The sequence below is a fragment of the Staurois parvus genome, unplaced genomic scaffold, assembly GCF_062004578.1.
Source record: "Staurois parvus isolate SC_StPar_1 unplaced genomic scaffold, SC_StPar_1.0 ptg000525l, whole genome shotgun sequence".
Classification (NCBI taxonomy): Eukaryota; Metazoa; Chordata; class Amphibia; order Anura; family Ranidae; genus Staurois; species Staurois parvus.
The window spans coordinates 11,138,056-11,161,859 of NW_028318321.1; the positions used below are offsets into that span (position 1 = coordinate 11,138,056).

Below are 23,804 nucleotides of genomic sequence, written 5' to 3' on the forward strand. Positions count from 1 at the left end.
AGTGGGCATAGGCCTTCCCCACCCTTAAAAACCCCTGTTTCGGCATAGGTGAGAACTTGTCATCAGGAGTTGTCTCCAGTCTGAAATTGGGGTCAGCTTTCATTATCTTTGCAGTCGGAGCCCTGAGGGGCTTAACCACCTGCAAGCTTTGACCAAGTAGGGTCTTGCAAGTGTCTAGCATTGGAAGCCATTAGTTACCAACCGGTGAGGCTTCCAATTAAATCCTCGCCCTGTGAGTCAGTGAACCCTTCAGGGACTTCCACTCCCACTAAGGCTTGTGAGGTGCTGGGGGAACGTTCTCCTAATATTGTTGAACCATCTCTCCTTAACTATTTGTATTTAGCCTCCCGCTTGGTATCTGAAAGCATGAACTTGAGGCAAGATGTCATGGTCAATGTGGACCAAGAAGTCCTGGTCCCTGTCAGATGACATTGAAGGTGCTGTTCTCGACCATGCAGTCTCCTTCAGAAATGTGGCATTACCATTTCACTCTCCTCAACTGGTAGCCTAGTTTCTGGTGGTAGAGGTTTGCAACATTGGTGCTCCTCATTTTGCGCCCAGAAGGAAGACACCATTGCTGGAGAACCTAGTATTTCCCTTGGTTGACAGCTCCTGCTGGAGATGAAGTTTGTCCAGGTACCTTCATGGGACCTGATGACCTTTTGGTTAGGTTCTCCGTCCCTGGCTGATCCGCAGCATTTTTGTGAATTTTTGTGTCCTTCAATGAAGAAAATGAAAGTAATTTTAAAGCCTCTTTTTTTTTTTTTTTTTTTAAATTTCTGAAGAGGAAGTCCACACATACGATTGTTCCCTTTCCGCCTGTAGCCGGCGGCCCTAGACCATTGTCCCTGACTCTGGTTTTAATGCCTACCATAAAATGCTTACCATACATTGTGTCCTATGAGGGGTAGTTTTCTGACCTTGTGTATTACTTTTTTCATAAAGCTGGCTTGCTGGGTAGACAAGGGGGATATACAGAGGCTGGCTTATGACCTTTCTGTATGCCAGTATCCCAACATAGGCGACAGTATAAGTTGGCTGTTTTTGAGTTCTTGTGTACCCCAGGGGCTTGAACAAAAGTTTATGGTAAATGCAAAAACTTGTTTGGCAAGGCAGAGATATAGGGAAATATTTAGCTCCTTATATTTATTTATTTTTTTCCCCCTCTCTGATGTATAGCATTTTGCTGGCACATCGCCTTATCCCAAGCGAAAACAAGTGTGTGAACTGCTTTTAAGGAAAGGAGCAAACGTCAACGAAAAGACCAAAGAGTATGTTTGTTTTTTTTTCCCCACTTTAGTTTATTTGCTTTTTTGTTTTGTTTTGAGCTTGTATTGATGGCATCCAGTTTTAAAAATGTGTTACATCCATGTTTATTTACCTTTTTTTTTTTTTTTTTCCCAAGCTTTTTGACCCCGCTCCATGTTGCAGCCGATAAAGGCCATAATGATGTTGTAGAGGTATTGCTGAAGCATGAAGCCAAGGTGAGTTCTGATTTTTACCCTTAATCTAAAATTATATTTGGCTTGTGTTATGCTTTAAATACTTTTGGGCCTCCCTTCCTTGCTCATGCAATGCAAAGCGCAGAAAAAAAAATCCCTGATCACCTCCCCCAGAGTAGTACAATGTTACTATGGTAACATTGCAGAACTCTGATGAAAGTATTTAAAAAAAAAAAAAAATCGTAGAAAAATTTCTCAATTTTTTTTTGTTAAACATTTTTTTTTTCTAACTACCAGCAATGTGCGGGCGAGTGGCGACTGTTGGCAAAGCGACGTAATCTTACATCGCTTTCTATATCAGGGTGTTCGTGCGCCCCCACTGCCCCCTATGTTCTCCAGAGAGAAAACGAGGAACACGGCACTAAGTAAAGGCACTACATTTTACATGCACATGTTAGACTAGCATATTTAACCCTTTGATCACCCCATCACCCAGCCAGTGCCATTAGTACAGTGTCAGTATGTAGAATCTTTCACTGATCACTGTATTACTACCACTAGCGACATCAAATAGCGTCGGGGTCAGTTAGCGCCCCTCCCAGCCAGGATCAGCTAGTATTAGATTTCCCGCACACTATTGCACTCACGCTGTAGGTTGCTGATCACCACCATTACTATTCTAGTGTTTGTACAGATCAATTTATTGATCATGAACAGAATTAGTGCCTCCTTTTTTAAAGTGTCCCCAAAAACGCAGTGTAGCAAGATCTGCCCCGTTCGCTGCCAGCACTAGCATTTAGCCCCTCTGATGTTTTTCACGGAAAATTTGTAGCAGTTGATTGTGGGCCAAAGCAATTTATACACACAACAATACATCGCCGCCCACCCAAATTTAGCTCTTGCCAGACAATGCGCATGGAAACCTATCACGTTTTCTGAATTTAAAACTTTTTTGGGCCTAACCCTCAATATGGGCATTACAGAAAAGAATGAATTGTGGTCATATTGTTGTAGAGACCTGATTCATCATATTGCCGTGTTCTCTGCTGTTACATGTATACACAACATGGACCAGCAAGGTACTGGTATGTCGCTGCTAATTAGCCGCTGGATCGCTTTTACAAGCAGCGGGAAGGGATTTCCCCACCCCTCCTGCCACCTTCCCAGTTTTTCTTGGGTTCTCCTCTCCCATCGGGGAACCCAAAAATGCAGCCAGCAGTTCCGCTGGCTGACAATAGAGCTGGTCAGAGACTGGAATACCTCCAATTATCTCTCTGGTCTCGGAGACCGGAAACTATGAGCATTTTATCATTTCTGTTTCGCCGGATATAAACAGCGCCATTTTAAAATTGGGAAAGCATCTGATCACACCGACCTTGATGTGATGAGATGCTTTAAGGGCAGAGGGGAGATCTAGAATCTAATATACCCCAGATTTCTCAGAAACAAATACATGTCACTGCCTATTGTTATCGCAGGGGATATTTACATTCACAGTGATAATAAAAATGATCGGGGAAAAAAAAAAAATGAAAGGCACATTCTAAAAATATAAAAAAAAAAAGACACCCCCATCCCTTGCACCATACATGTGAGATATCACTGTGAACGTTCGATCAATGGAAGTAATTCTAGCACTAGATCTGTGTAAATCTAAAGTGGTGATCTGTAAAGGCTTTTGAAGCGTTGCCTATGGATATTAAAAATGTGCGTAATCTGCCACCGTTGCACAAGCGTGCGCAATTTTAAAGCATGTCATCCATTTACTCGGTGTAACATCATCTTTTTTGTATTTTATCAAACAATTGGGCAATATATTGTTTTTGTGCATCAAAATTCTAAAAGTCTTTTTTCCCAAAAAGTTTGCGTTTGAAAAATCAATACGCAAACACTGTGACATAACAAATTTCAGCACCCACCGGTTTATTCTCTAGGGCCTCTGCTTTAAATAAAATATGTTTAGGGGTTCCAAGTAATTTTTTCTAGCAAAAATAACGTTTTTTTTTTTTTCGAGTAAACCATGTCAGAAAAGGCTTGGTCTTCAAGTGGTTAGAAAAGTAGGTGATGTCTGGCATAAGCTTTTAATGTTGACCCTGAAATGCCTGGATAGTAGAAGCATCTCTCCCTTTCCCCAAATGACCCCTTTTTAGAAAGTAAACACTCCAAGGTATTTGCTAAGAAGCATGGTGACTATTTTGCAGATCTCATTTGTTGCCACAAGTTTTTCCAAAATGAAGAACGAAAATGTATTTTCTTCTTCTTTTTCAAAACCCTGTGACAAAAATATCTGCAAAATACTCACCATGCCTCCTATCAAATTTCTTGGGCTGTCTACTTTCCAAAAGAAGGGAGGGGGTTGTAATATCCTGGCATCTTAGGGCCTCCGAAACTGTGATAGGTAGTGAGTAAGTGATAGGAAATATGCCCTTTGAAAGCCTGGAGATGGTCATTGGATTTTGGGGGCATGTATGTGGCTAGGCTGCCCAAATGTTTCACATGTGGTGTCCCTATACTCAGGAGAAGTAACAGAGTGTGTGTTGGGGCATTATTCCACATATACCCATGGCATGCATGAGCAATAAGCGACAATGGACTCAACATTCCTCTCAGCAAATTTCTTCGAGTTTCTACTTTCAAAAAAAGGATCATTTGGAGGGTTTTTGTACTGGCCTGGCACCTCAAGAAATGTGATAGGCAGTCAAAAGTAAAAGCTGCGTAAATTCCAATATATATACCATAGTTTGTAGACACAATAACTTTCACACAAACCCATTAGTATACATGTATTGGGGTTGTTTTTTTTTTTTTTTTCACCAAAGACATGTAGCAGAACGCATTTTGGCCTAAATGTATGACTAATGTTGCGTTTACTATATATTTTTTATAACCGAAAGTAAAAAATATTGTGTGTTTTCAAAATATCGGTCTTTTTTCATTTATATCACAAAAAATAACCCATTGGTGATCAAATACCAAAAGAAAGCTCTATTTGTGTGAAAAAAGGGCATACATTTCGTTTGGGTAAAGCATTGCAAGACCACGCAATTACCAGTTGAAATAGCGCAGTGCCAAATAGCAAAAAATAGCCTGGTCATTAAGAAGGGTAAATCTTCCAGAGGACAAAAGGTTAATGAAGATCAATGGGGTTATTACAGAATAAGAATTCCAGTGTTGACTCTGTACAGATGTTGAATACACTTGACTCTAAATTGCACCTTGTTTCATCTTTTTAGGTTAATGCTTTGGATAACTTGGGACAGACATGTCTCCATCGTGCTGCTCATTGTGGCCAGCTACAAACCTGCCGGATTTTATTAAACTCGGGTAGTGACCCGGCAATTGTATCGCTTCAGGGTTTCACTGCTCTTCAGATGGGGAATGAAAGTATACAACAGCTTCTTCAGGGTATGAATTACATCAATCAGTATTTATGTACAAAGTTGATTGTTTTTGGAGTCATATGTTTTCTTCAATTCCAAATGCGTTGCATTGATGAACCCATTATATGTCACCCTTATTTTTACCAGAAGGCTTACCGCTTAGCAACTCTGATGCTGACCGCCAATTGCTGGAGGCTGCAAAAGCTGGAGACCTAGATATAGTCAAAGTGAGTGTGGTTATACAATTTTGGTCCTATAGCAGCCTTTTTTTTTTTTTCTCCTTTATCCTAGGCCATATGGGCTTCCACTTGTTTAAGTGCAGTGTGTACAGCAAGCTTTTGCAAAACATATTAAATCTTTCTGCAAGTTTCATGCATGAATACTTTTCAGTTTCAATATGGGAATATAAACAATTGAGTACTGTCCGTGATACTTTTTTTTTTTTTATCAATACTCAATTGTTTCTTTCGCAAATGCACTAATACGGCTACAATCACCTCAAGCAATATGGGAATATTAAACATATCTTAATGAGTGCTGACTGTCACATTATGCTACTAGCAGGATTCAGAAAACTTTCAAGTAATGTTGAAGCTAACTGATGCCTGCTAGCACAGCACCCTCGTGATCTGTGCTTAACCTCCCAAAGCTGGAACCAAAGGGTTCTTTGTCTTCAACAAAGCTCCTGAAACCTTGCTGAAAACCTTTTTTTTTTTTTTTTTTTTTCCTTTTAATGCTTTTTATACATGCCGAAGCTGATATGAACAAGGCCTTGTCCAGGCAGCATGTTCTGTATTGGTGGCTCCTCAGCATGTCATGCTTGCCTTTCATTTGCTGTTTGGATGCTGGCACCAAAAAAAAGCATTGGTCCTGTGTAAACTCAAAATTGTGAGTTGGTGTTTTCAGTGGACTTAACTTTCTCTCCACCTTCATGTTACAGTGCTGGGTGCCTGAGCAGCCAGTGAGCAAGTGTTAGTGCTTTCATGTGAAAAAAAGAAAATGATTTACATGCTCCCAGAAAATTTGTATTTTCTTTGCTCATGCTAGCCATGTGAAGTGGCAAGGGAGCATAGGGAATTGTTAGCTGCTGGTGGACTCATCATTTAAGTGAAAATGTAGATTTACCCTTCAAAGTAAGACCAGCAATCATATAATGCAGTATCTTCTACTTTTTTTTTTTCACAAACTAACGCACCTGCTCTGTGCAGTGGTATTGCACATAGTGCCCCCGAACATCCCCTTCTCAGGTCCCCTGCCAGCACTCCTGGCTCCTCTCCTCGGCCTGCCACCATAAAAAATTGCTTCCTGTCATGGCACTCGTGGGGGGCTCAATCCCATGCCATCCTGCCTGTGTCTGCAGACAGTGGCTCAGCACCACCTCTCTCTCCCTCATCAGAGGTTTCGATTTACAGTAGGTCCCGCTGCTGTCAATTCTGCCTTGTGAGGAGAGAGAAATCCATTGCACTCAAGCACAGCGATTGATAGAGATCAGGCTCACGTAAGTATAAAGGGGGATCCTGGACACAGAAGGTTTTTTTTACTTTTTAATTCAGAGATTGCATTAAGGTTAAAAAAAACAAACAAAACCTTAAAGTGGTTGTAAACCCTTACAATATACCCAGTGAAGTGACTGGTAAAGCACAGAGATGAAACAAATCCTCCTAAATACGGTTTACCTGTTTTTTTTTGTGGTCTCTCTTTTCTACAGCCATTAAAAGTCCAGAATTTAAAAAACTTGTCTGAGCCATCAGAAAAAGGGGGCGGGGAGCTGAAGTTACATTTTGCAGAGCTCAGTGAGGAGAGATCTGAGAGCTGATTGGAGGGAAGAGACACCTCCCTTTACACGGCACACAGGAACAGAGCTGAGGCTGTAAATCTGCTGGAGCTCCTTCTGCATCACCATTTTTCTATTGGTATCAGGAAAGCTTGTCAGAAGTGACTCAAGTAAATAGCAGAAGAATGAAGCGGCAAACAGAAATGACACTTAGTGCTCTGGATTGAGACTGTGGAGGGATATGATTTGTTCATCTTTCATTTCTGAGGTTTGCAACCATCTTAAGGCTTTGGAACCACTTTAATTCTTTGCATCCTCCTGGGTGGAAAAGATCATGAGGCATTATATATCTTCTGAAAGCAGACAGTAATATACAGTATGTCATTTCCAAGTTCTTACTTGCACTTGATCGTTCCATCTGAGAGTTGACAGTTGGCTTGTTTTACACATATGTGTAACAGACAGGGATGTGTGTTTAACCAGTTTCCAACCGCACTATAGCCAAAAGACAGCTACAGTGTGGTCAGCTAGTTCTGAGAGGGCATACATATATGTCCTCCCAGAACTGCGCCCCCTGGAGCGCACATTGGGAGCGATCTGTGATCACTGAGTCTGTCGGGACACAACTGATCACAGATCCAGGCAAAGGGCCAATCAGAGTGGCCTTTTACCATGTCATCAGCAGTGTCCAATCACAGTGTAAATAGGAAATGCTGGTTATTGGCAGTCCTCTCATGCACGCTGTCAGTGCATGAGGTAGGAGATCTGGAAAGCAGCATTTCTTTCAGGGGACCTATACACTGATCATCAGTGCTGCCTATTGGTGCAGCCTAATCAGTGCAGCCTCATTAGCGCACATCAGTGAAGGAGAAAAATTACTTATTTACAAAACTTTATAACGGAAACTAAGGTTTTTTTGTTTTGTTTTTTTTTTCTTGCAAAATTTTTGGTCTTAGTCAAAAATGAAAACCCCATTGGTGAACAAATACCACCAAAAGAAAGCTCTATTTGTCTCAAAAAATAAAAAAAATTAGTTTGTGTAGTGTTGCATGACCACGCAATTGTCATTCAAAGTGCAACAGCGCTGAAGGCTGAAAATTGGCCTGGGCAGGAAGGGGGTAAAAGTGCCCGGTAGCCAAGTGGTTAAAAAAAAAAAAAAAAAACTGCTGCAACCGACTTATGGCATACATTGATGGCCGTGAAAGAGTTAAAAGCGTTTGTTTTAATATTTACCATAAAATACTTTTTTTTTTTTTCTACAGTTTGTTCATGCTAGTATTTTATTTGTAGATGCATAGATTCTTCCTTTTGTGGCTTTGTTTAATAAGTTCAGTCCACTGTACCAATGAACCGCTGCTGTGATAAAATACATTGGCTGTAAATTGTAATGTGTTTTTACATTGTCAATGCAAGTCAATAGTTCTATAGTAGACTAAGAAATACAATGTGACACAGGCACTGTACAGTATTGCTGAGCAGGAAGCACAGACTACAGGCATATTGTTCATATAGAAATTCCTCCATGTAAGTGTAACATTGTAAACTACACATAATCAAGGTTTAGTGAAGTATTAACCCTCCTTGATAAAATGATTCCTGGTAAGCCAATCACAGCCAGAGTTTTATCTAACAACTTTAAAAAGACAGTTGACTTTTAAAATCTGACCCTTTTGATCTTTTCTCTTAGAGACTGTGCTGTCCACAAACTGTAAATTGTAGGGATATAGAAGGCCGTCAGTCCACACCCTTACATTTTGCAGCAGGGTACAATCGAGTCGCTGTGGTGGAATATCTGTTACAACATGGAGCAGATGTCCATGCTAAAGATAAAGGGTAAGCAGTTAATATTGTTAGAGAACCAGGACCACGCATATAATGATCATTTTTGTGTTGCTGTTAACTGTCAGTTCCAAAAATTATCTGCTAAATTAAATTTTATTATGTTTGCAATAGCAAATTCCCTCAGCAAAAAATAATTTTGTACAATAGTTAATAAAAAGAAAGTCTTACCGTCAGCTTAAATAATATATTTGTTGTTTTAGTGGCTTGGTTCCATTACACAATGCTTGTTCCTATGGACACTATGAAGTGACAGAGCTGCTTGTCAAGCATGGAGCGGTAATTAATGTAGCTGATTTATGGAAATTCACACCTTTACATGAAGCTGCAGCAAAAGGGAAATATGAAATTTGCAAGCTTCTCCTACAGGTATGGTCCTTACATTCAATGTCAAGTGCAAATGTTTGCTTTTTATTGGGTCACAATTTAGACCTTATGATAAGATAAATTGCATACTTGTGCTCAATGATGTCTGTTGTATATTCAGCACCAATTTTGTTCTTCAGACAAGTAATGCATGTTATAATTATCCCTGAAAAGGCAGAGTAACAGTAGTAAGTTACTGTAAAGAGACAAGACCTGCACTTTGTGATGGTGTAGAAACATTGCACTTGAATTAAAATTTGGAAGAGTTTCTTAACCATCTTCTGCCCACCCTATAGTACAATGACGGGCGCGGGGTGGTTCTCTCGTTCTGATAGGACGTCCTATGACGTCCTACCATTCTCACTGCGCATACGCGGCTCAGGGAGCGCGCAGCGCGGCGATTGCCTGTCCGCTGTGTCCCTCAGCGGATCACGGAAAGAGCCGAAGATGTCGGCTCGGTCATGTGATCAGCTGTGTCCAATTACAGCTGATCACATGTAAACACGGAAATGCCGGTTATCGGCATTTCTCTCCTCTCGAGCTGTCATGCTGATGAGAGGAGAGGAGAGCCAGTAATCTGCTTTCCACAGAGGGGACATGTACACTGATCATCAGGGCACTGATGATCAGTGTGCCCTGATAATCAGTGCCACATCAATGCCACATATCAGTGCACATCAATGCCACATATCAGTGCCCATCTGAGCTGCCTTTCAATGTCATCCATCAGTGCCAGTCAGTGCCACCTATCAGTGTCCATCAGTGCAGCCTATTAGTGCCCATCACTGCAGCCTCATTAGCGCACATCAGTGAAGGAGAAAAATCACTTATTTACAAAATTGTATAACAAAAACAGAAAAACCTTTTTTTTTTTTTTTCTTCCAAACTTTTCAGTGGTTTTTGGTTTGTTTAAGAAAAAATTAAAATCCCAGAGGTGATTAAATACCACCAAAAGAAAGCTCTATCTTTCTCAAAAAAATGATAAAAATTTCATATGGGTACAATGTTGCATGACCGTGCAATTGGTCTGGGCAGGAAGGGCACCTGTAGGCTAGTGGTTAAGTTAGAACTACTTTGCCTACAGCCACCCTTTCTTGCGTATTTTAACCACTTGCCTTCCAGAGGATTTACCCCCCTTCCTGACCAGGCTATTTTTTGCGATACGGCGCTGTGTTAATTTAATTGACAATTGTACGGATATGCAATGCTGCACCCAAATGAAATTTATGTCCTTTTTTTCCCGCAAATAGAGCTTTCTTTTGGTGGTATTTGATCACCTCTGCGTTTTATTTGAAAAAAAAAAAAAGACTGCCAATTTTGAGGAAAATATTTTTGACTTTTTGCTATTAAACATATCCAGTAAAAAAAAAAATTAAAAATCAAATTTCGTCATAAATTTAGGCCAAAATGTATTCTATGTATTTGCTAAAAAAAAAAAAAATCTCTATGTGTAAATTGGTTTACGTGAAAGTTATAGCGTCTACAAATGGGGGTATAGATACTGAAATTTTTTTTTTTTTAAATATGTATATACTAGTAATGGCATCGATCAGCAACTTATAGCGGGACTGCTTCGGGCATTCTGACACTGGGGGGAACTGACTGTCACTGACATCCCCAGTGACAACAGTACAGTGATCTGTGCTAATAAAAAGTACGGACAATGTACTAATGACACTGGGCAGGAAGGGGTTAACATCTGGGGCAATCAAAGCGTTATCTGTGCTGTTATACTGTGTGTTCTTTACACTGTAAGTACACTGCTTTATATGAGCCGTACAAAGCAGTGTGATGGAGCTGACGGGAGAGATCTGTATTGTTTACATACAGGTCTCTCCCCCATCAGTGATACATGGTGATTGGCAGGGACCCGGTGATCGACAGGTGAGGCCGCCAATGGCAGGGAGGATAGGTGCATGGCCCCTACCCAGAAATGCAAAATCATGTATAGTGTGTGTGTGCATATATAAATATATATTTATATTATCTCTCAAAAGTGAATACACCCCTCACATTTTTTTTAATTTTATCTTTGTGTGTGTGTGTGTGTGTGTGTGTGTGTGTGTGTGTGTGTGTGTGTGTGTGTGTGTGTGTGTATGTATGTATGTAATTTTGCACACCCCTCCTGCCATTTAGCAGTATTTCTGCTATAGGCTGGCGGGAAGGCGGGTAACCCTCTGCCCTATAGTAGAAATACTGCTGCAGGGCTGCGCAAAATCACGTGTGTGTGTGTACATATACCTGATAAGCATTTCTGAGTAGCATTTACCCACGCCACTATTGGTAGCTAGAGATGTCAATCTTCGGATCCCGGTCAGCTATTTCTGTCTGGCACTTGGCGATCATCAGGGAAAGCTGACAGGGGAGAGACCTGTGTGTAGAGCTACAAAACAGCATGTCTCCCTAGTAAAACACAGCACACAATTAACCCTTTGATCACCCCAGATGTTAACCCCTTCCTGCCCAATGTTATTAGTATAGTGTTAGTGCTTTTTATTAGTACTGATCACTGTATTCGTGTCACTGGGGATGTAAGTAGCAGTTAGTTCCCTCCCAGTTTCAGAATGTGTGCCGCAGTCCTGCTATAAGTTGCTGATTTCCGCAATTACTAGTATAAAAAAATTAAAATATCTTCAATTTTGTAGCAGACATGTAGCAGAATACATTTTGGCCTGAATTTATAAAGAAATTTTGATTGTTAAAAAAAAAAAATTATTGGATATGTTTTATAGCAAAAACGAAAATAATTTATTTTTTTCAAAATTGTCGGGTTTTTTTTTTTGTTTTTTTTTGTTTGTTTTATAGCGCAAAAAATTAAAACCGCAGAGGTGATCAGATACCACTGAAAGAAAGCTCTATTTGTGGGGGAAAAAGGACCTAAATTTAATTTATGTACAGCGTCTGTGGGAGCCTCAATTACATTTTTGTCAAAAGGAAATGATGAGCACTATGGTTACCTCCTCATCCTTGTGAGTTTCAAAAGCATCATGCAGACTTTGAGTCCCAACATTGAACAGTGACAGTACTGTTATAGTATATTTCCTGTTAAGAGAATGACCCACCTAGAAATGGCATTTATCCAGAAAATTTCTCTGGTTAGGCATAGTTGCATATTTTTTTCAGGTGCATATCTTTCAGGACAGATTTTTTTAGCTGCTGGTCTTGCTGCTGGCTGCACAGAAACTAATCTGTCCTGTATCTTAACAAATCATTGTGTCCTTTCAGTCACAGTCTGCAAGTCAACTCCTGATGGCTTTCTTCTGTGCTGCTGAAATATCTGCACCCAACCACCACTAGAGGAAGCACTTCAGCCAGGAAATAAAACTTAATTTGTCTACACGATGTGACGCTGGGAATAGGCTGATTTGTTGGTTTTGTGTAAGCTGGGAGAGCAAGAACAGAAAGGGCAGTTATCCTTTTGTTTTCATTCAAATACAATGTACTTCACAGCTGCTAAATAAAGTATATAGCGTAGGAGTAGCATTGTATGACTCTGTAAATCTCTGACAGACTATTAGTCCCCAAGGACAAGGGTTGTAAAATACTGCTCAACTGGCCTTATTTTTTCAAGTAAATCACTATTGTTCCCTAAGTGTTAAATTATTTTATTATAAACAGCATGGAGCTGATTCAACGAAAAAGAATAGAGATGGAAATACACCTTTGGACCTGGTTAAAGAAGGAGATACAGACATTCAGGATCTCCTCCGTGGGGATGCAGCCTTATTGGATGCTGCCAAGAGAGGCTGTGTAGCTCGAGTGAAAAAAATCTGCACGGTGGAAAATGTCAATTGTAGAGATACACAAGGCAGACATTCTACCCCGTTACATTTAGCAGGTGAGTGTGGTGCTAATTGTCACAGGTTTGTTTTGCAGCAGTTAACAGTAGTTTTTAGACATGCAGTGAGTTCAAAAAGCAAATGACTATTTCTTAAATGCAAAAACCTATAGCAGCTGTTCAAAATTCTCATTGTACTTGTGTTTAGCAGAATTATTTCAGATTAGTTTTAAAGGTTATGGCACATATAAATGACCTTTGTTTATGCTTTAAAATTTAAAAAAAAAAAAAAAACATTTTAAAGAAGTCAAAAATGTCTGTAGAACTTTTTCATGACCAGAGGTGCTTTGTGCTTTCATGACTGGTGTCTGTTGTTTAAATTCTTTAAGTGATTGTGTTTACTTCCAAAAGAATAAGGGTGTGTTAATTATCTTTTATTATGTATTGTAGATTACTGGCTCTTTAGTTATTCAAGTAATTTGATTTGTATTAGAAATACTTGCAGGAATACCCGTATAGGCATAAAACCTCTTTGCTCAACTAAGCCTCCGTTTTTTTAGCTAGTGTCCTTTATATAATGGATGTCCCTTCCTGTGTCCCTTGAAAATCTTTAGTGGCCTTTAATTATTATAGATCCTACCCTGTTTCTAAATCCAGTATGCAATAAGTCCCTGTGGGCAGCAGGACAAGAGGGGACTGTACTTGGACCTTGCTGTAGTGGAGCCTGTAATGCTGCTGGTTGGCACTGGATCCTGCTGTCTGTGATATTTTGGGTACAATGTACCAGGTGAACTCGCTAGCAGTGTGCTCTACATGTCCAGGGCAGCGATCACCTAGGGGGAGTGGTATCCCTGAAATCATTGCAGGGCAGGGTGCACTTGTTTTGGTAGGTGAAGATTGGCCTGTTTTCCCTGCTCCATGGACTTGTGAGTACCTTTGGGCTATGTGAAACTGGTTGCAGTCTTTCCCTCGTGAGTGTCCTCTTGCAAATGAGCTGGCTGTTTGCATTTTGCACTGTTTCTATGGAGTGCTCCACTGCGGTAGTGGTGCTCAAAAGGGTGGGGTCAGCAGTGCACATGTGCAAGGATGTCCTCCTACTGCACATGTGCAGATCCAATTTTTTCAGTTTCCTTGGATAGACAGCAGGTATTGCAGCTTCATACAGTCAGCGATACAGCCCTTGCACAGCATAGTTCCACTGGTGACACATGATCAGAGGGCTTGATTACAACCCCACCCCACCCTTTTTTTTTTTTTTTGACTTGTGTATACTCTCCACTCAGCTGGGTGGTCTCTCCCTGCAGAGTTTATAGACCTACATACCCTCGGCAAGCTGTGAACTTGGGCAGGCATATGGTTGGGGGGTTGAGAGGATGATATTTTAGGCTTCCAAATCTGTCTGTCAGGAGGTTAGGTACAGATTAGCGGATTACCTATCCTTATTTGGTATTTCATTTATCGCAATGCAAAATGTTCGTTTGTGTCAAGGGAGGTATTTTCTGCAGCCATATCTAGGTTGTATGGTAAGCTCTAAAGGGTTTTCACTGGCTTGGGGTGCAAACATAGGTGCTCTCCTTACCCCCACCTCTTTTAAAGGAAAAAAGAAGTACAACCAAAGTTCTTTTGGCTGTACTTGTCCTGTGGATCACAGGAGGGCAGAACATTCTGCACTCCTGTGACCCGGTTTCAGCTGACAGCAGGCTGAAGCCTGCTGTCGGTTGGTGTTACTCAGCCGGTCCAGGCTGGTGAAAGATCCTGACTTTAAAGTCGGAATCCACCCAGAGTCGGGAATGGCATCTGGCTCCGCCTCTCAGCGAGCCACTGACAACCTGAGTGCCGGTTCACATATATGCAGATTGGATGCGGTTTGATGCGCATGCAGTCCACATGACATGAAAAAAACATTGCTTTTCCAATCATCTTCCAGGACAGCTTCACATGAGAGATAGGCTCCTCCCACCAGGAAACACCCGATCTACTTTTTTTCCCATAAGTAGCCTCTCTCCACAGGGGTCCCTCAGTATTAGTGTTTCCTCTGGCAGGAACGACTCCCGTTTATTTATTTTTTTTATGGCTGTCTGGTGGGGTGCAGAGGCCTCCAGGATGAGGCTACCCCTCTCTCTTCAGCAAGGCAGGGGCCTTGCGGGGTGACCTCACTCAGGGTTCCCTTTGGCTTGGGGGAGGCAGCACCCCCTCCTATGGTCCTGCGGGTTCACCAGGGGGGCTAGAGCCCGCTCTGCCGACCTATCGGGTAAGGGACCGCTACCCTGTGGGGCTAACCCTACCTTTCCTCTACTGCATGCCATCTCCGACTGGAGGCGCGGGTCGATGACGTCACTCCTGAGCGCCGGGACTCGCGAACATCACTTCTGGTGCCTGAGGAACAGGAAGCGTACCGCCAACATTTTGGTTATGGGCGGCGATCCGTATGCTTGCCCCATGCTGCGGCCACCCCATCTACTGCAGCCGTGAGGGGAGGTCTGTGCAACTGGTTCCTTTTTCCAGTAGAAGATATAGAAGGCCTCTTGAAGGTAATCTACGGTACTCTAGACTTAGAAGAGGAACAACCGGATCTCTATGCACGACCAGCTATATGCGGGGCTACAAAAGAGAAGCGGCCGCACATTCCTGGTCCATTCCACCTTATGGCCTACCGTAAAAAGGGAATGAGAAGAGCCGGAAAGGAAAACCTTTTTTCTAAATACCTTAAAAGGTGATTTCCGTTTGAGGAAGATGCGTCTATGTGGGAGTCTTGCCCGAAACCAGATGCTCCCCTTCCGAAGATTTCAAAATCCACGGATTTATCTTTCAAAGACGGAGGTTCCCTAAAGAACCCAAAGGATCGCAAGGCCGACACTTTTCTCCACAGAGCGTGGGAAGCGTCCGCAGTAAACGTTAAACCAGCAATAGCAACAACCTGCATTTCCAGAACCCGAGACATATGGCTGGGCCAGCTCCGCTCTCACCTTGAACAAGGCACACCGGCTGAGGAAATTCTTAAATCGCTACCGGCCTTGGACTTTACCCCTGGTCCACATATATGCGGGCCGCCTTTTGCACGGGCACGAGAGCCCATTTATTTGAATAGACTCCCGCGCCCATGACACGCAGGGAAGAAGTCCCTGCACTTTGGAAAACGCAGTCTGCACGGGAACCTCGGTTCTCAGTACGGTTGCATTTTCCAGTGCGGTCGGCGTGCCATTAGAATTAATGGCACCTGCCCGAGGGTCTGCATTTCTCTGTGCAGGTGGTGCGGCTGCACGGATTTTCATGCGGATCCGCAGCGGCACCACCCGCATAGATGTGAACCTAGGATTCTTGCAGATGCATTGGCTGAAACCATCAAATATACAGCAAAATCAACTGTGCTCATAAACTCAGCCTGAAGAGCTATTTAGTTGAAAACCTGGCAGGGGTATATCGCCTCCAAATCTAGGCTCTGCGGTCTGCCCTTTGAGGGAAAGCTCCTCTTTGGGCCAGAAGTGACTTCGGTCCTCGAGAGGTCTGTCGACAAAAGGAAAGGTTTTCCAGTCCCCAGCAGGCAAGCGGGATGGAAATGTTTTCGTCCCAACAGGCAGCACGCAAAGAGAGAGGCCAGTTTTCAGAGACAGAAGAAAGTCTGGGTCTCAAAAAGAGGAAAGGAGAAGGGAGACTTTCTCTTCAACCCTAATCAGGACAAAACCAAAAACTCAGTCCAAGTGACTGGCGGATCCAGGTGGGAGGAAGACTGGTACACTTCCACACGAAATGGCTACAGACCACCCAGAATGCATTCATCTTAGATACAATTCGAAACTGCTACAGGATAGAATTTTCACAACTCCCCCCTCACAGGTTCTTTTCGACTCCACTGCCAAGGGAGGAGGGAAAGGCAGACGAACTCGTGAACCTCCTGGAAGAAATGCTCAAATGTCAGTCAGCTGGAGGAAGAAGAGATTAGAAGAGGATTCTACTTTCGTTTTTTTTCTAAGAAGGAAGACGTCTGGGAAATAGAAAATGATGCTCAACCCACAGAAAGTGAACAAATTTGTAAGACCCAAAAAATTCCACATGGAGACGATCTACACGACGAAAGAAATCCTCTCGCCCGGAGTATTCATGGCATCAATAGATTTAAAGGATGCATACCTTCACATCCCGATAAGGGAGGAGTCAAGAAAGTTCCTAAGGTTCACGCTAAAGGGCAAGAACAGAACGATCTTGTTCCAATTCAATGCACTCCCTTTTGGTCTGTCTTCAGCACCAAGGATATTTAAAAAAATTCTAGTGGAACCTCTGCAAGCCTTGAGGCTAGAAGGGATAAACGTTATCCCCTACTTGGACAACCTACTGTTGTTTGCGAACACGGAAAGCGCTCTGAAATGCCACGTGGAGCAACCAGTATCCTTCTTGGAAAACCTAGGATGGCTAATAAATACAGAGAAACCACAGTTAGTCCCTTCCAACAGAATCACATATTTGGGATATATTCTGGATTCCACAAACACCTGCTTATACCTGACTCCAGAAAAAGCACTCCGACTACAAGAAGACATGAGTAGCCTCCGGGGGACAGTAACTTGCACAATCAGAAACGCCATAAAGCTCATCGCCACATGCCAGCAGCCATACCGGGGGTACAATGGGCGCAACTACTCTCCAGAATGATACATAATCACGTCCTCTCCCACTGGGATGGCAGCCAAGCATCTCTGGATTCCAGAATTCGCTTCACGCACAAAGTGAGCGAGTCATTGGAGTAGTCGGGAAACATCTACACGCTGGAAGCAGGGAGAAGATGGATCCAACCCAACAAAAATCACCACAGACGCAAGCATACAGGGGTGGGGTGCACACTTGGAGGGTCGCCTGACCCAGGGCAAGTGGGACCCTGAAACCGCCAAAAGGTCATCAAACTTCAGGGAATTACTGGCAGTTTTCAGTGCGCTTACTTCCTTTCAGGAGAAAATAGATGGGAAAGCGATTCAGATCCTATCAGACAACATAGCAGCCGTCGCATACTTGAACAGGCAAGGAGGCACAAGGTCCCCAAAACTAATGGAACTGGTGGAAACCCTCCTGAGCTGGGCAGAAAGAAACCTAAAATCTATCACGGCGGTCCATCTGAAGGGAGACCTAAATCTGCTAGCAGACCAGCTGAGCCGAGAGGAAAGCAACCAGTCAGAATGGTGCCTCATCCACAGTGTTTGCCCAAATCTGCAGCAGATGGGGCACTCCCTCCATAGATCTCTTTGCCAGCAGAAGGAGTGCAAAACTAGGAAAGTACTTCTGCCTTCAAAGAGACCCCCAGAGTGTGGGGGCAGATGCACTGGCCCAGCCATGGGAGGGGGACCTCCTTTATGCTTTTCCACCATTGACTACTACTAAGAGTGGTACAAAACATAGTCGTCACAGGCCAGAGTCCTCCTGATCGCTCCGTTCTGGCCCAAAAGGTCATGGTTCTCCTTCCTGAAGAAACTGAGCCTAATGGACCTGTGGACGATACCACCCACAAATTACCTACTAGTGCAGGGGGCAGTAGTACACCCGCACCCAGAAAAGCTGTCCCTGATAGCATGGCTTCTGAGCCGAGCAGGCTAGCTAAAAAAAAGGCTTATCAGAGAGGTGGTCGCCACCATTTTGCACTGGCGGAAAAAGTCTACAAATGCCATTTATGACAAAATCTGGAGGAAGTTTTCCTTTTGGAGGAATAGGAATAAGTTGCCTGGAGCTCCTATCCTAAATGCAGTACTCAAATTCCTTCAAGCCAGGGCAGACAAGAACTTAGCCGCCAATACACTCAAAGTGCAAGTAGCTGCTCTGTCTAACTTCCTGGAGCTGAAGTTAGCGGAGGATCCCCTGGTGGTCAGATTCCTTAGGGCTATCTCCAGACGCCGAGTCCCGTGAGTGCCAAAATACCCTCTCTAGGATCTAGGCACAGTTTTAAAACATTTCCAACAGGAGCCATTCGAGCCCTTGGGAAAATTCTCTCTCAGGCACTTAACCCTCAAAACCTCCCTCTTGATAGCTCTAGTCTCCGCTCGCAGAGTCAGCCTCAGGCCGCACCGCACATGTGTGAATTAGCTCTAAATCAACAACTCCCTCCCCCTCCACAACCAGAGCAGCTGTGAGAACTCTGTGATCAGTGGTCATGTGATAGCCGAGTTCTCACACTTAGAGTTGGCGGGGGACAGATGCAGCATCAGATCGATGCTGCATCTACCTAGGTAAGTATAATTGGGGGGGGGGGGGCCCACACTTCTCTTTTAAGGTAATGCTTTTGGAGAAAGTCTCATGCTGAGGAAGCTGTTGAGGATCAGGAATCCATTGTGCATGAGCCCTCTGAGAAAAAACTCTCCCCCAGGAGTTTTGCCCATGTCATTCATCACTACAAACAGTTAAAATAGCTGTATGCAAATGTCATCTTACTTGTTCAGTTTGCTTGTAATCTGTCCCGTTGCTTTTGCTGACTTCACCGACGCATGCACATCTTTAACTCTATTCACGGCACGCTCTTTGTGCTGTCAGTCCATAGAGATGTATGCCGCGTGCGTCATATTCGCTATGTGCGGTACAGCGCCAAGATCCCGCGATATTACAGCTCATTTACACATTCAGCATTTCCTGATACATTGCATGTGACCCTACACGTCATGGGGGTTCAAACATCAGGACATCATGGCACACTGCAACGGGGCGTAGTTGCCATAGTGATCCCAGAACTAGAACGAGGCTTGCCTAATAACCCAATATGCATGCGCAAGATTACAGCTCGGACTAGCAGAAGGGGCAGAAGTAAATTGCAAGGTGGACTCAGAAGACAATAGCTATAATGGCGCTGGCATATCCTGGCAAACAACTGCAAAACAGTAAGAAACAAACAATTGGGGTTTTTAATGCAGAATGTGTTGGAATACATTGCTATGCTAGTTTATTTTTTAAAATAAAAACTGCTTTTTAGGGGAAGAGTTTACTACTGCTTTAAAAAAATTGGACAGGTTTGTGTCCAAAACCTGCCTGAGGGTTTCCCCCAAAGGGATACTCAGGCATATTGCAGTGAATGCCCTTGTGATTTCCTTGGAATCAATTTAACCTGATCTATTCCTTCACTCCACTCCAGCTGCTTCCTTGCCTGTTGCTCAGAGTAAAGGCGCGGAGGGCATGCTGGTAATACTGACTGCATTGGTTTGGCAAAGCAAAATGTGGTATTCAGGAATCTCAAATCTCTTAGAAGGTGAGCTATGTGCTCTTCCAGATTTGTTGTAGCAGGGCCCAATTTTCATCCTTCTTACAGTCACTGGTTTTGACATGGCTGTTGAAGCCCAAGTCCTGAGCGATAGGGATGTTTCTAGTTCTTTATTTCCTGCTGTCCTCAAGGCAAGAAAGTAGTCTTCAAGGATGGTGTACCATTGTACATGGAAAGTCTATTTCACCTGATGTGAGGCTTGTAAGTTTTATGCCTAACAGTTTGTTGTTCGGCACTTTTTTGCTTTTCTCCAGTATGGTGCGGAGAAGTCTCTGGCCTATAGTACCGTCATGGGACAGATATTGGTCTTGGCCATTTGTGTTTCAAGAGACCTTTTGCATTTCATTACTTGGTAAAAGCCTTTGTGCAAGGTGTCACATGTACTGCCCCCTTTGTCTCTGTGGGACTTTAACTTGGAGTTGTCTGTTTTGTAATCTTCTCCTTTGAATCTCTCAGATTCCCTTGTGACTCTTTACATGAAAGGTGGTCTTTTTGGTGGTCATTAGGTTGGCAGCACTTTTCTGAAAATCTTTTCTGGTTCTTTACCAGGATAAGGTAGTGTTGAGGCCTTGGTCCTCTTTCTCATGTAAGATGTTGCTATCCTTTTTGTCCTAATCTTAAGCATCCTAAAGTTAAGGTACTTCTTTCTTTTGGATGTTTGAGTTATTCAAGTTCTTCTGAAGTCTCCAGCTTCATCTTGACAGTCTGATGCTATGGTGGCAAGGTGTCTCCTTTCCATGACAAGGTCTATTCAACCAGGCTCTCATTGCTTGCTGTATAACTGAGACTTAGTTGAGCTGGGGGGAGTTATGCCCGGACAGGAATTACGGGGGGGGGGTTTGGCCAAAAGGTAGCAGCATAACCCAGAATATGAACTGTCTTGTAATGTTCTCCAAGAAAAGATTTTAAAGGTAAACAAAATTCATAATCTTCCCTGGGGTTGCAGCATGGACTAAAGTGGCAGACATGAGCAAGGAAGTATGTAAATGCATTAAAAGGGTGTCTTATAAGCACTGGAGGATTAGTCTTATTTTAATACTGACTTTTTTTTTTTCTTTTCGTTAACCATTGAAAGTTTTGGGAAGCCGCATCACACATACCTTTGGAAACTGTATGCTTAAAATGATTCCTGTACAATTTTGTTTTTTTTTTCAGCTGGCTACAACAACTTGGAAGTTGCAGAGTACCTGTTACAACACGGTGCTGATGTGAATACACAAGACAAAGGGGGACTTATTCCATTGCACAATGCAGCATCATATGGGGTAAATTTCTCTTTTTCTCAAACTTGAATGACTATTTTTGTCATTCTGAAAGGTCCATAATATTCATGGTCTACCACCTAGCAGTATGACTCAAGCATTGTCATATTATACACCACTTATAAGGCATGCTAAACCTATGGTGTGTTTGGTCACACAACAGGAACCCTATTGGTAGAAAATGTAAGTATCCCAAGGAGAAAAAAAAAAAACATACTCCATGGAGACAGTCCTGGGAGTGGATTTAAAACAAATGCTGGGAGGAAGATTTTATTGCAGAAGAAACACAATTTTGGTGTGTTCACTAAGCAGTAGGGCAGCCGCTCTTCACAGGACCTGGAAGCTCGTGGATATCACTGTCTTAGTGGTGCCTACTGTAATGATTTTTCTGCTTCCAGAGGTATGGTACATAGGCATTAGTCCGAGCGTGACCAATATAACTGTAAATATTGCCATTACTGGCAATATTTTTAACTGTGTAGTGTTGAATAAGTTTTGGTCTGTTTACATTCACATAAAGCAGCACCTCTTTCTCCACCAGTTTAAAAAAAAAAAAAAAAAAAAATCACTCATACAAGCTTTCCAGTGGCCTTGTCTTTCAGTGCACACTTTAACTGAAGAGCAAGGCAGTGTCATCTCTGGCAGCACTTGGAATAATAGGAAAGGAGCGCCCGATATCCAAAAGAACACACTTTTGCTGGTACATTAACAGGCATTTATTGAGCATAAGTACATCAAACCAATGTGTTTTGGGAGGAAAAACTCCCTTCTTCAGGGCTATTGAACGAGTCCAAAAAATATACAGAAAAACAAATCCATGAGAACAAAAGTGTATATGTACAGTTAGGTCCATATATATTGGACACAGGCACAATTTTAGTTTTTTTTTTCAGGTATTTGCCAAAACATATTCAAACTATAGTTATATAATGGAGATGGGCTAAAAGTGTACACTCAGGTTTAAATTAAGGGTATGTACATCAAAATGCTTATTATACAAGATTTATATAGCGCCAACAGTTTTTCGCAGCGTTTACGAAATGAAAGTAGACATTACATTTACAATGCAATTTAGTACAAGAGGAAACAGAGGGCCCTGCTCGTTAGAGCTTACAATCTAGGAGAAATTGGAGGAAGGCTTTAGGAATTACAGCTCTTAATAGTAGCCATCCCCCCTTTTTCAAGGGACCAAAAGTAATTGGACAATCGAATCAAAAGCGGTTTCATGGCCAGGTGTGGGCTACTGCATTATTTCTTCATTAATTAAGCAGGTAAAAGTTCTGGAGTTGATTATAAGTGTGATATTTGCATTTGGAATCTATTGCTGTGAACCTACATCGTGTTCAAAGGATGCAAGTGAAACGGGCCATTGTAAGCTTTCAAAAATGAAATAAATCCATCAGAGAGATAGCAGCAACATTAGGAGTAGCCAAATCAACAGTTTGGTACATTCTGAGGAAAGAAAAACGCACTGGTGAGCTCAGCAACATTAAAAGGCATGGACGTCCATGGAAGACAACAGTGGTGGATGATCGCAGGATTCTTTCTATGGTAAAGAAATACCAATTTACAACATCCAGACAAGTGCAGGACACTCTCCTGGAGGTGGGCGTATCATTGTCAAAGTCTACAATCAAGAGGAGACTTCATGAGAGCAAATACAGAGAGTTCACCACAAGGAAAAGCATTCTTTGGACGGATGAAACGAAGATTAATCTGTACCTGAATGACGGGAAGAAAAGTGTGGAGAAGGCTTGGAACAGCTCATGATCCAAAGCACACAACATCTGTAAAACATGGTGGAGGCAGTGTGATGACATGAGCATGCATGGCTTCCAGTGGTACTGGGTCATTGGTGTTTATTGATGTGACAGAAGCAGCCAGATGAATTCTGCAGTAAAATGGGTAGTAGGGTGCGTCGGTGGAGGATGCTGTGGAGGAATGGCAGCCAGTGATGGATGATGTTTGAGAAAACCGGTACTGAGCAGCACTTCCAAAGAGTGGAAGCAAACTCTGTGCAGAAGAAGATGAAACAGGAAGGCGTCTCTAAGTGCAGTATTCCAAGATCAACTTTTAATAAAAGCGGTTAAAAATACTTTCAGTGTAGTAGTACAAACCGTCTCTAATGTAATCTGTCAATAGTGGGGCTCTGTCCTCTAAGCAGTGGGGCAGCTGTGCAAGCCAGCAGGTGCAGGGGGAGCTTGAGAAGAGGTGTTAAAGATGGCTGCAGCTCTATCCGGACTGTTGGAACGCACACCATCCAAGGACCGGAAGTAAGGTGAAAATGGAGCGTTGACGCGTTTGGGAGCATGCGCAGAGCTAATTCAAGACGATGTCCAGGCTAAGGGAGAGCCAATTAAATAGGCTGAAGGGGTGGTCACTGAGAAGGAAGGTACATGCCTCCCAAAGACCAACCGTGATATGGATACGGAGTGGTTTGTATGACGTGACACTATGGAAAACTGGGGAAGGTGGAAAAGCGAGAAGCATAAAAAGAAAACTAAACAAAGTGAAGGCAAAAACGGGACTGTTTGTAAGGGCTGAGTGGGGGTGTGTAACATATTAAAAAGATGAGGTGTGAACATTGTGTGAAAAGATCTATAAAAAATGTATAAAGAAAAAAAAAATAATATAATTATTAAGAGCTTAAATTTATTTTTATTGTTATCTAATATGTCCCAGGTTACCTATATGTATCATTTGTCATATCCCAGCAGCAATCTGTCTGCACACTGTCA

At 42.6% G+C, this 23,804-nt stretch overlaps 1 protein-coding gene across 3 annotated transcripts in view; it reads left to right on the forward strand.

Annotated features, from left to right (window-relative positions):
* Positions 1-23,804, forward strand: part of LOC149451743 (poly [ADP-ribose] polymerase tankyrase-2) — a 94,767-nt gene that overhangs the window by 44,047 nt on the left and 26,916 nt on the right. For 2 of the 3 annotated variants that reach the window (XM_089690342.1, XM_089690344.1), the window contains 8 exons: positions 1,180-1,271; positions 1,406-1,484; positions 4,676-4,847; positions 4,970-5,049; positions 8,284-8,429; positions 8,639-8,804; positions 12,420-12,639; positions 20,960-21,069. In XM_089690342.1, coding sequence (XP_089546468.1) covers positions 1,180-1,271; positions 1,406-1,484; positions 4,676-4,847; positions 4,970-5,049; positions 8,284-8,429; positions 8,639-8,804; positions 12,420-12,639; positions 20,960-21,069 — 1,065 coding nt within the window. The remainder of the gene's footprint in view (positions 1-1,179; positions 1,272-1,405; positions 1,485-4,675; positions 4,848-4,969; positions 5,050-8,283; positions 8,430-8,638; positions 8,805-12,419; positions 12,640-20,959; positions 21,070-23,804) is intronic. The other variant, XM_089690343.1, reaches the window with a different exon arrangement.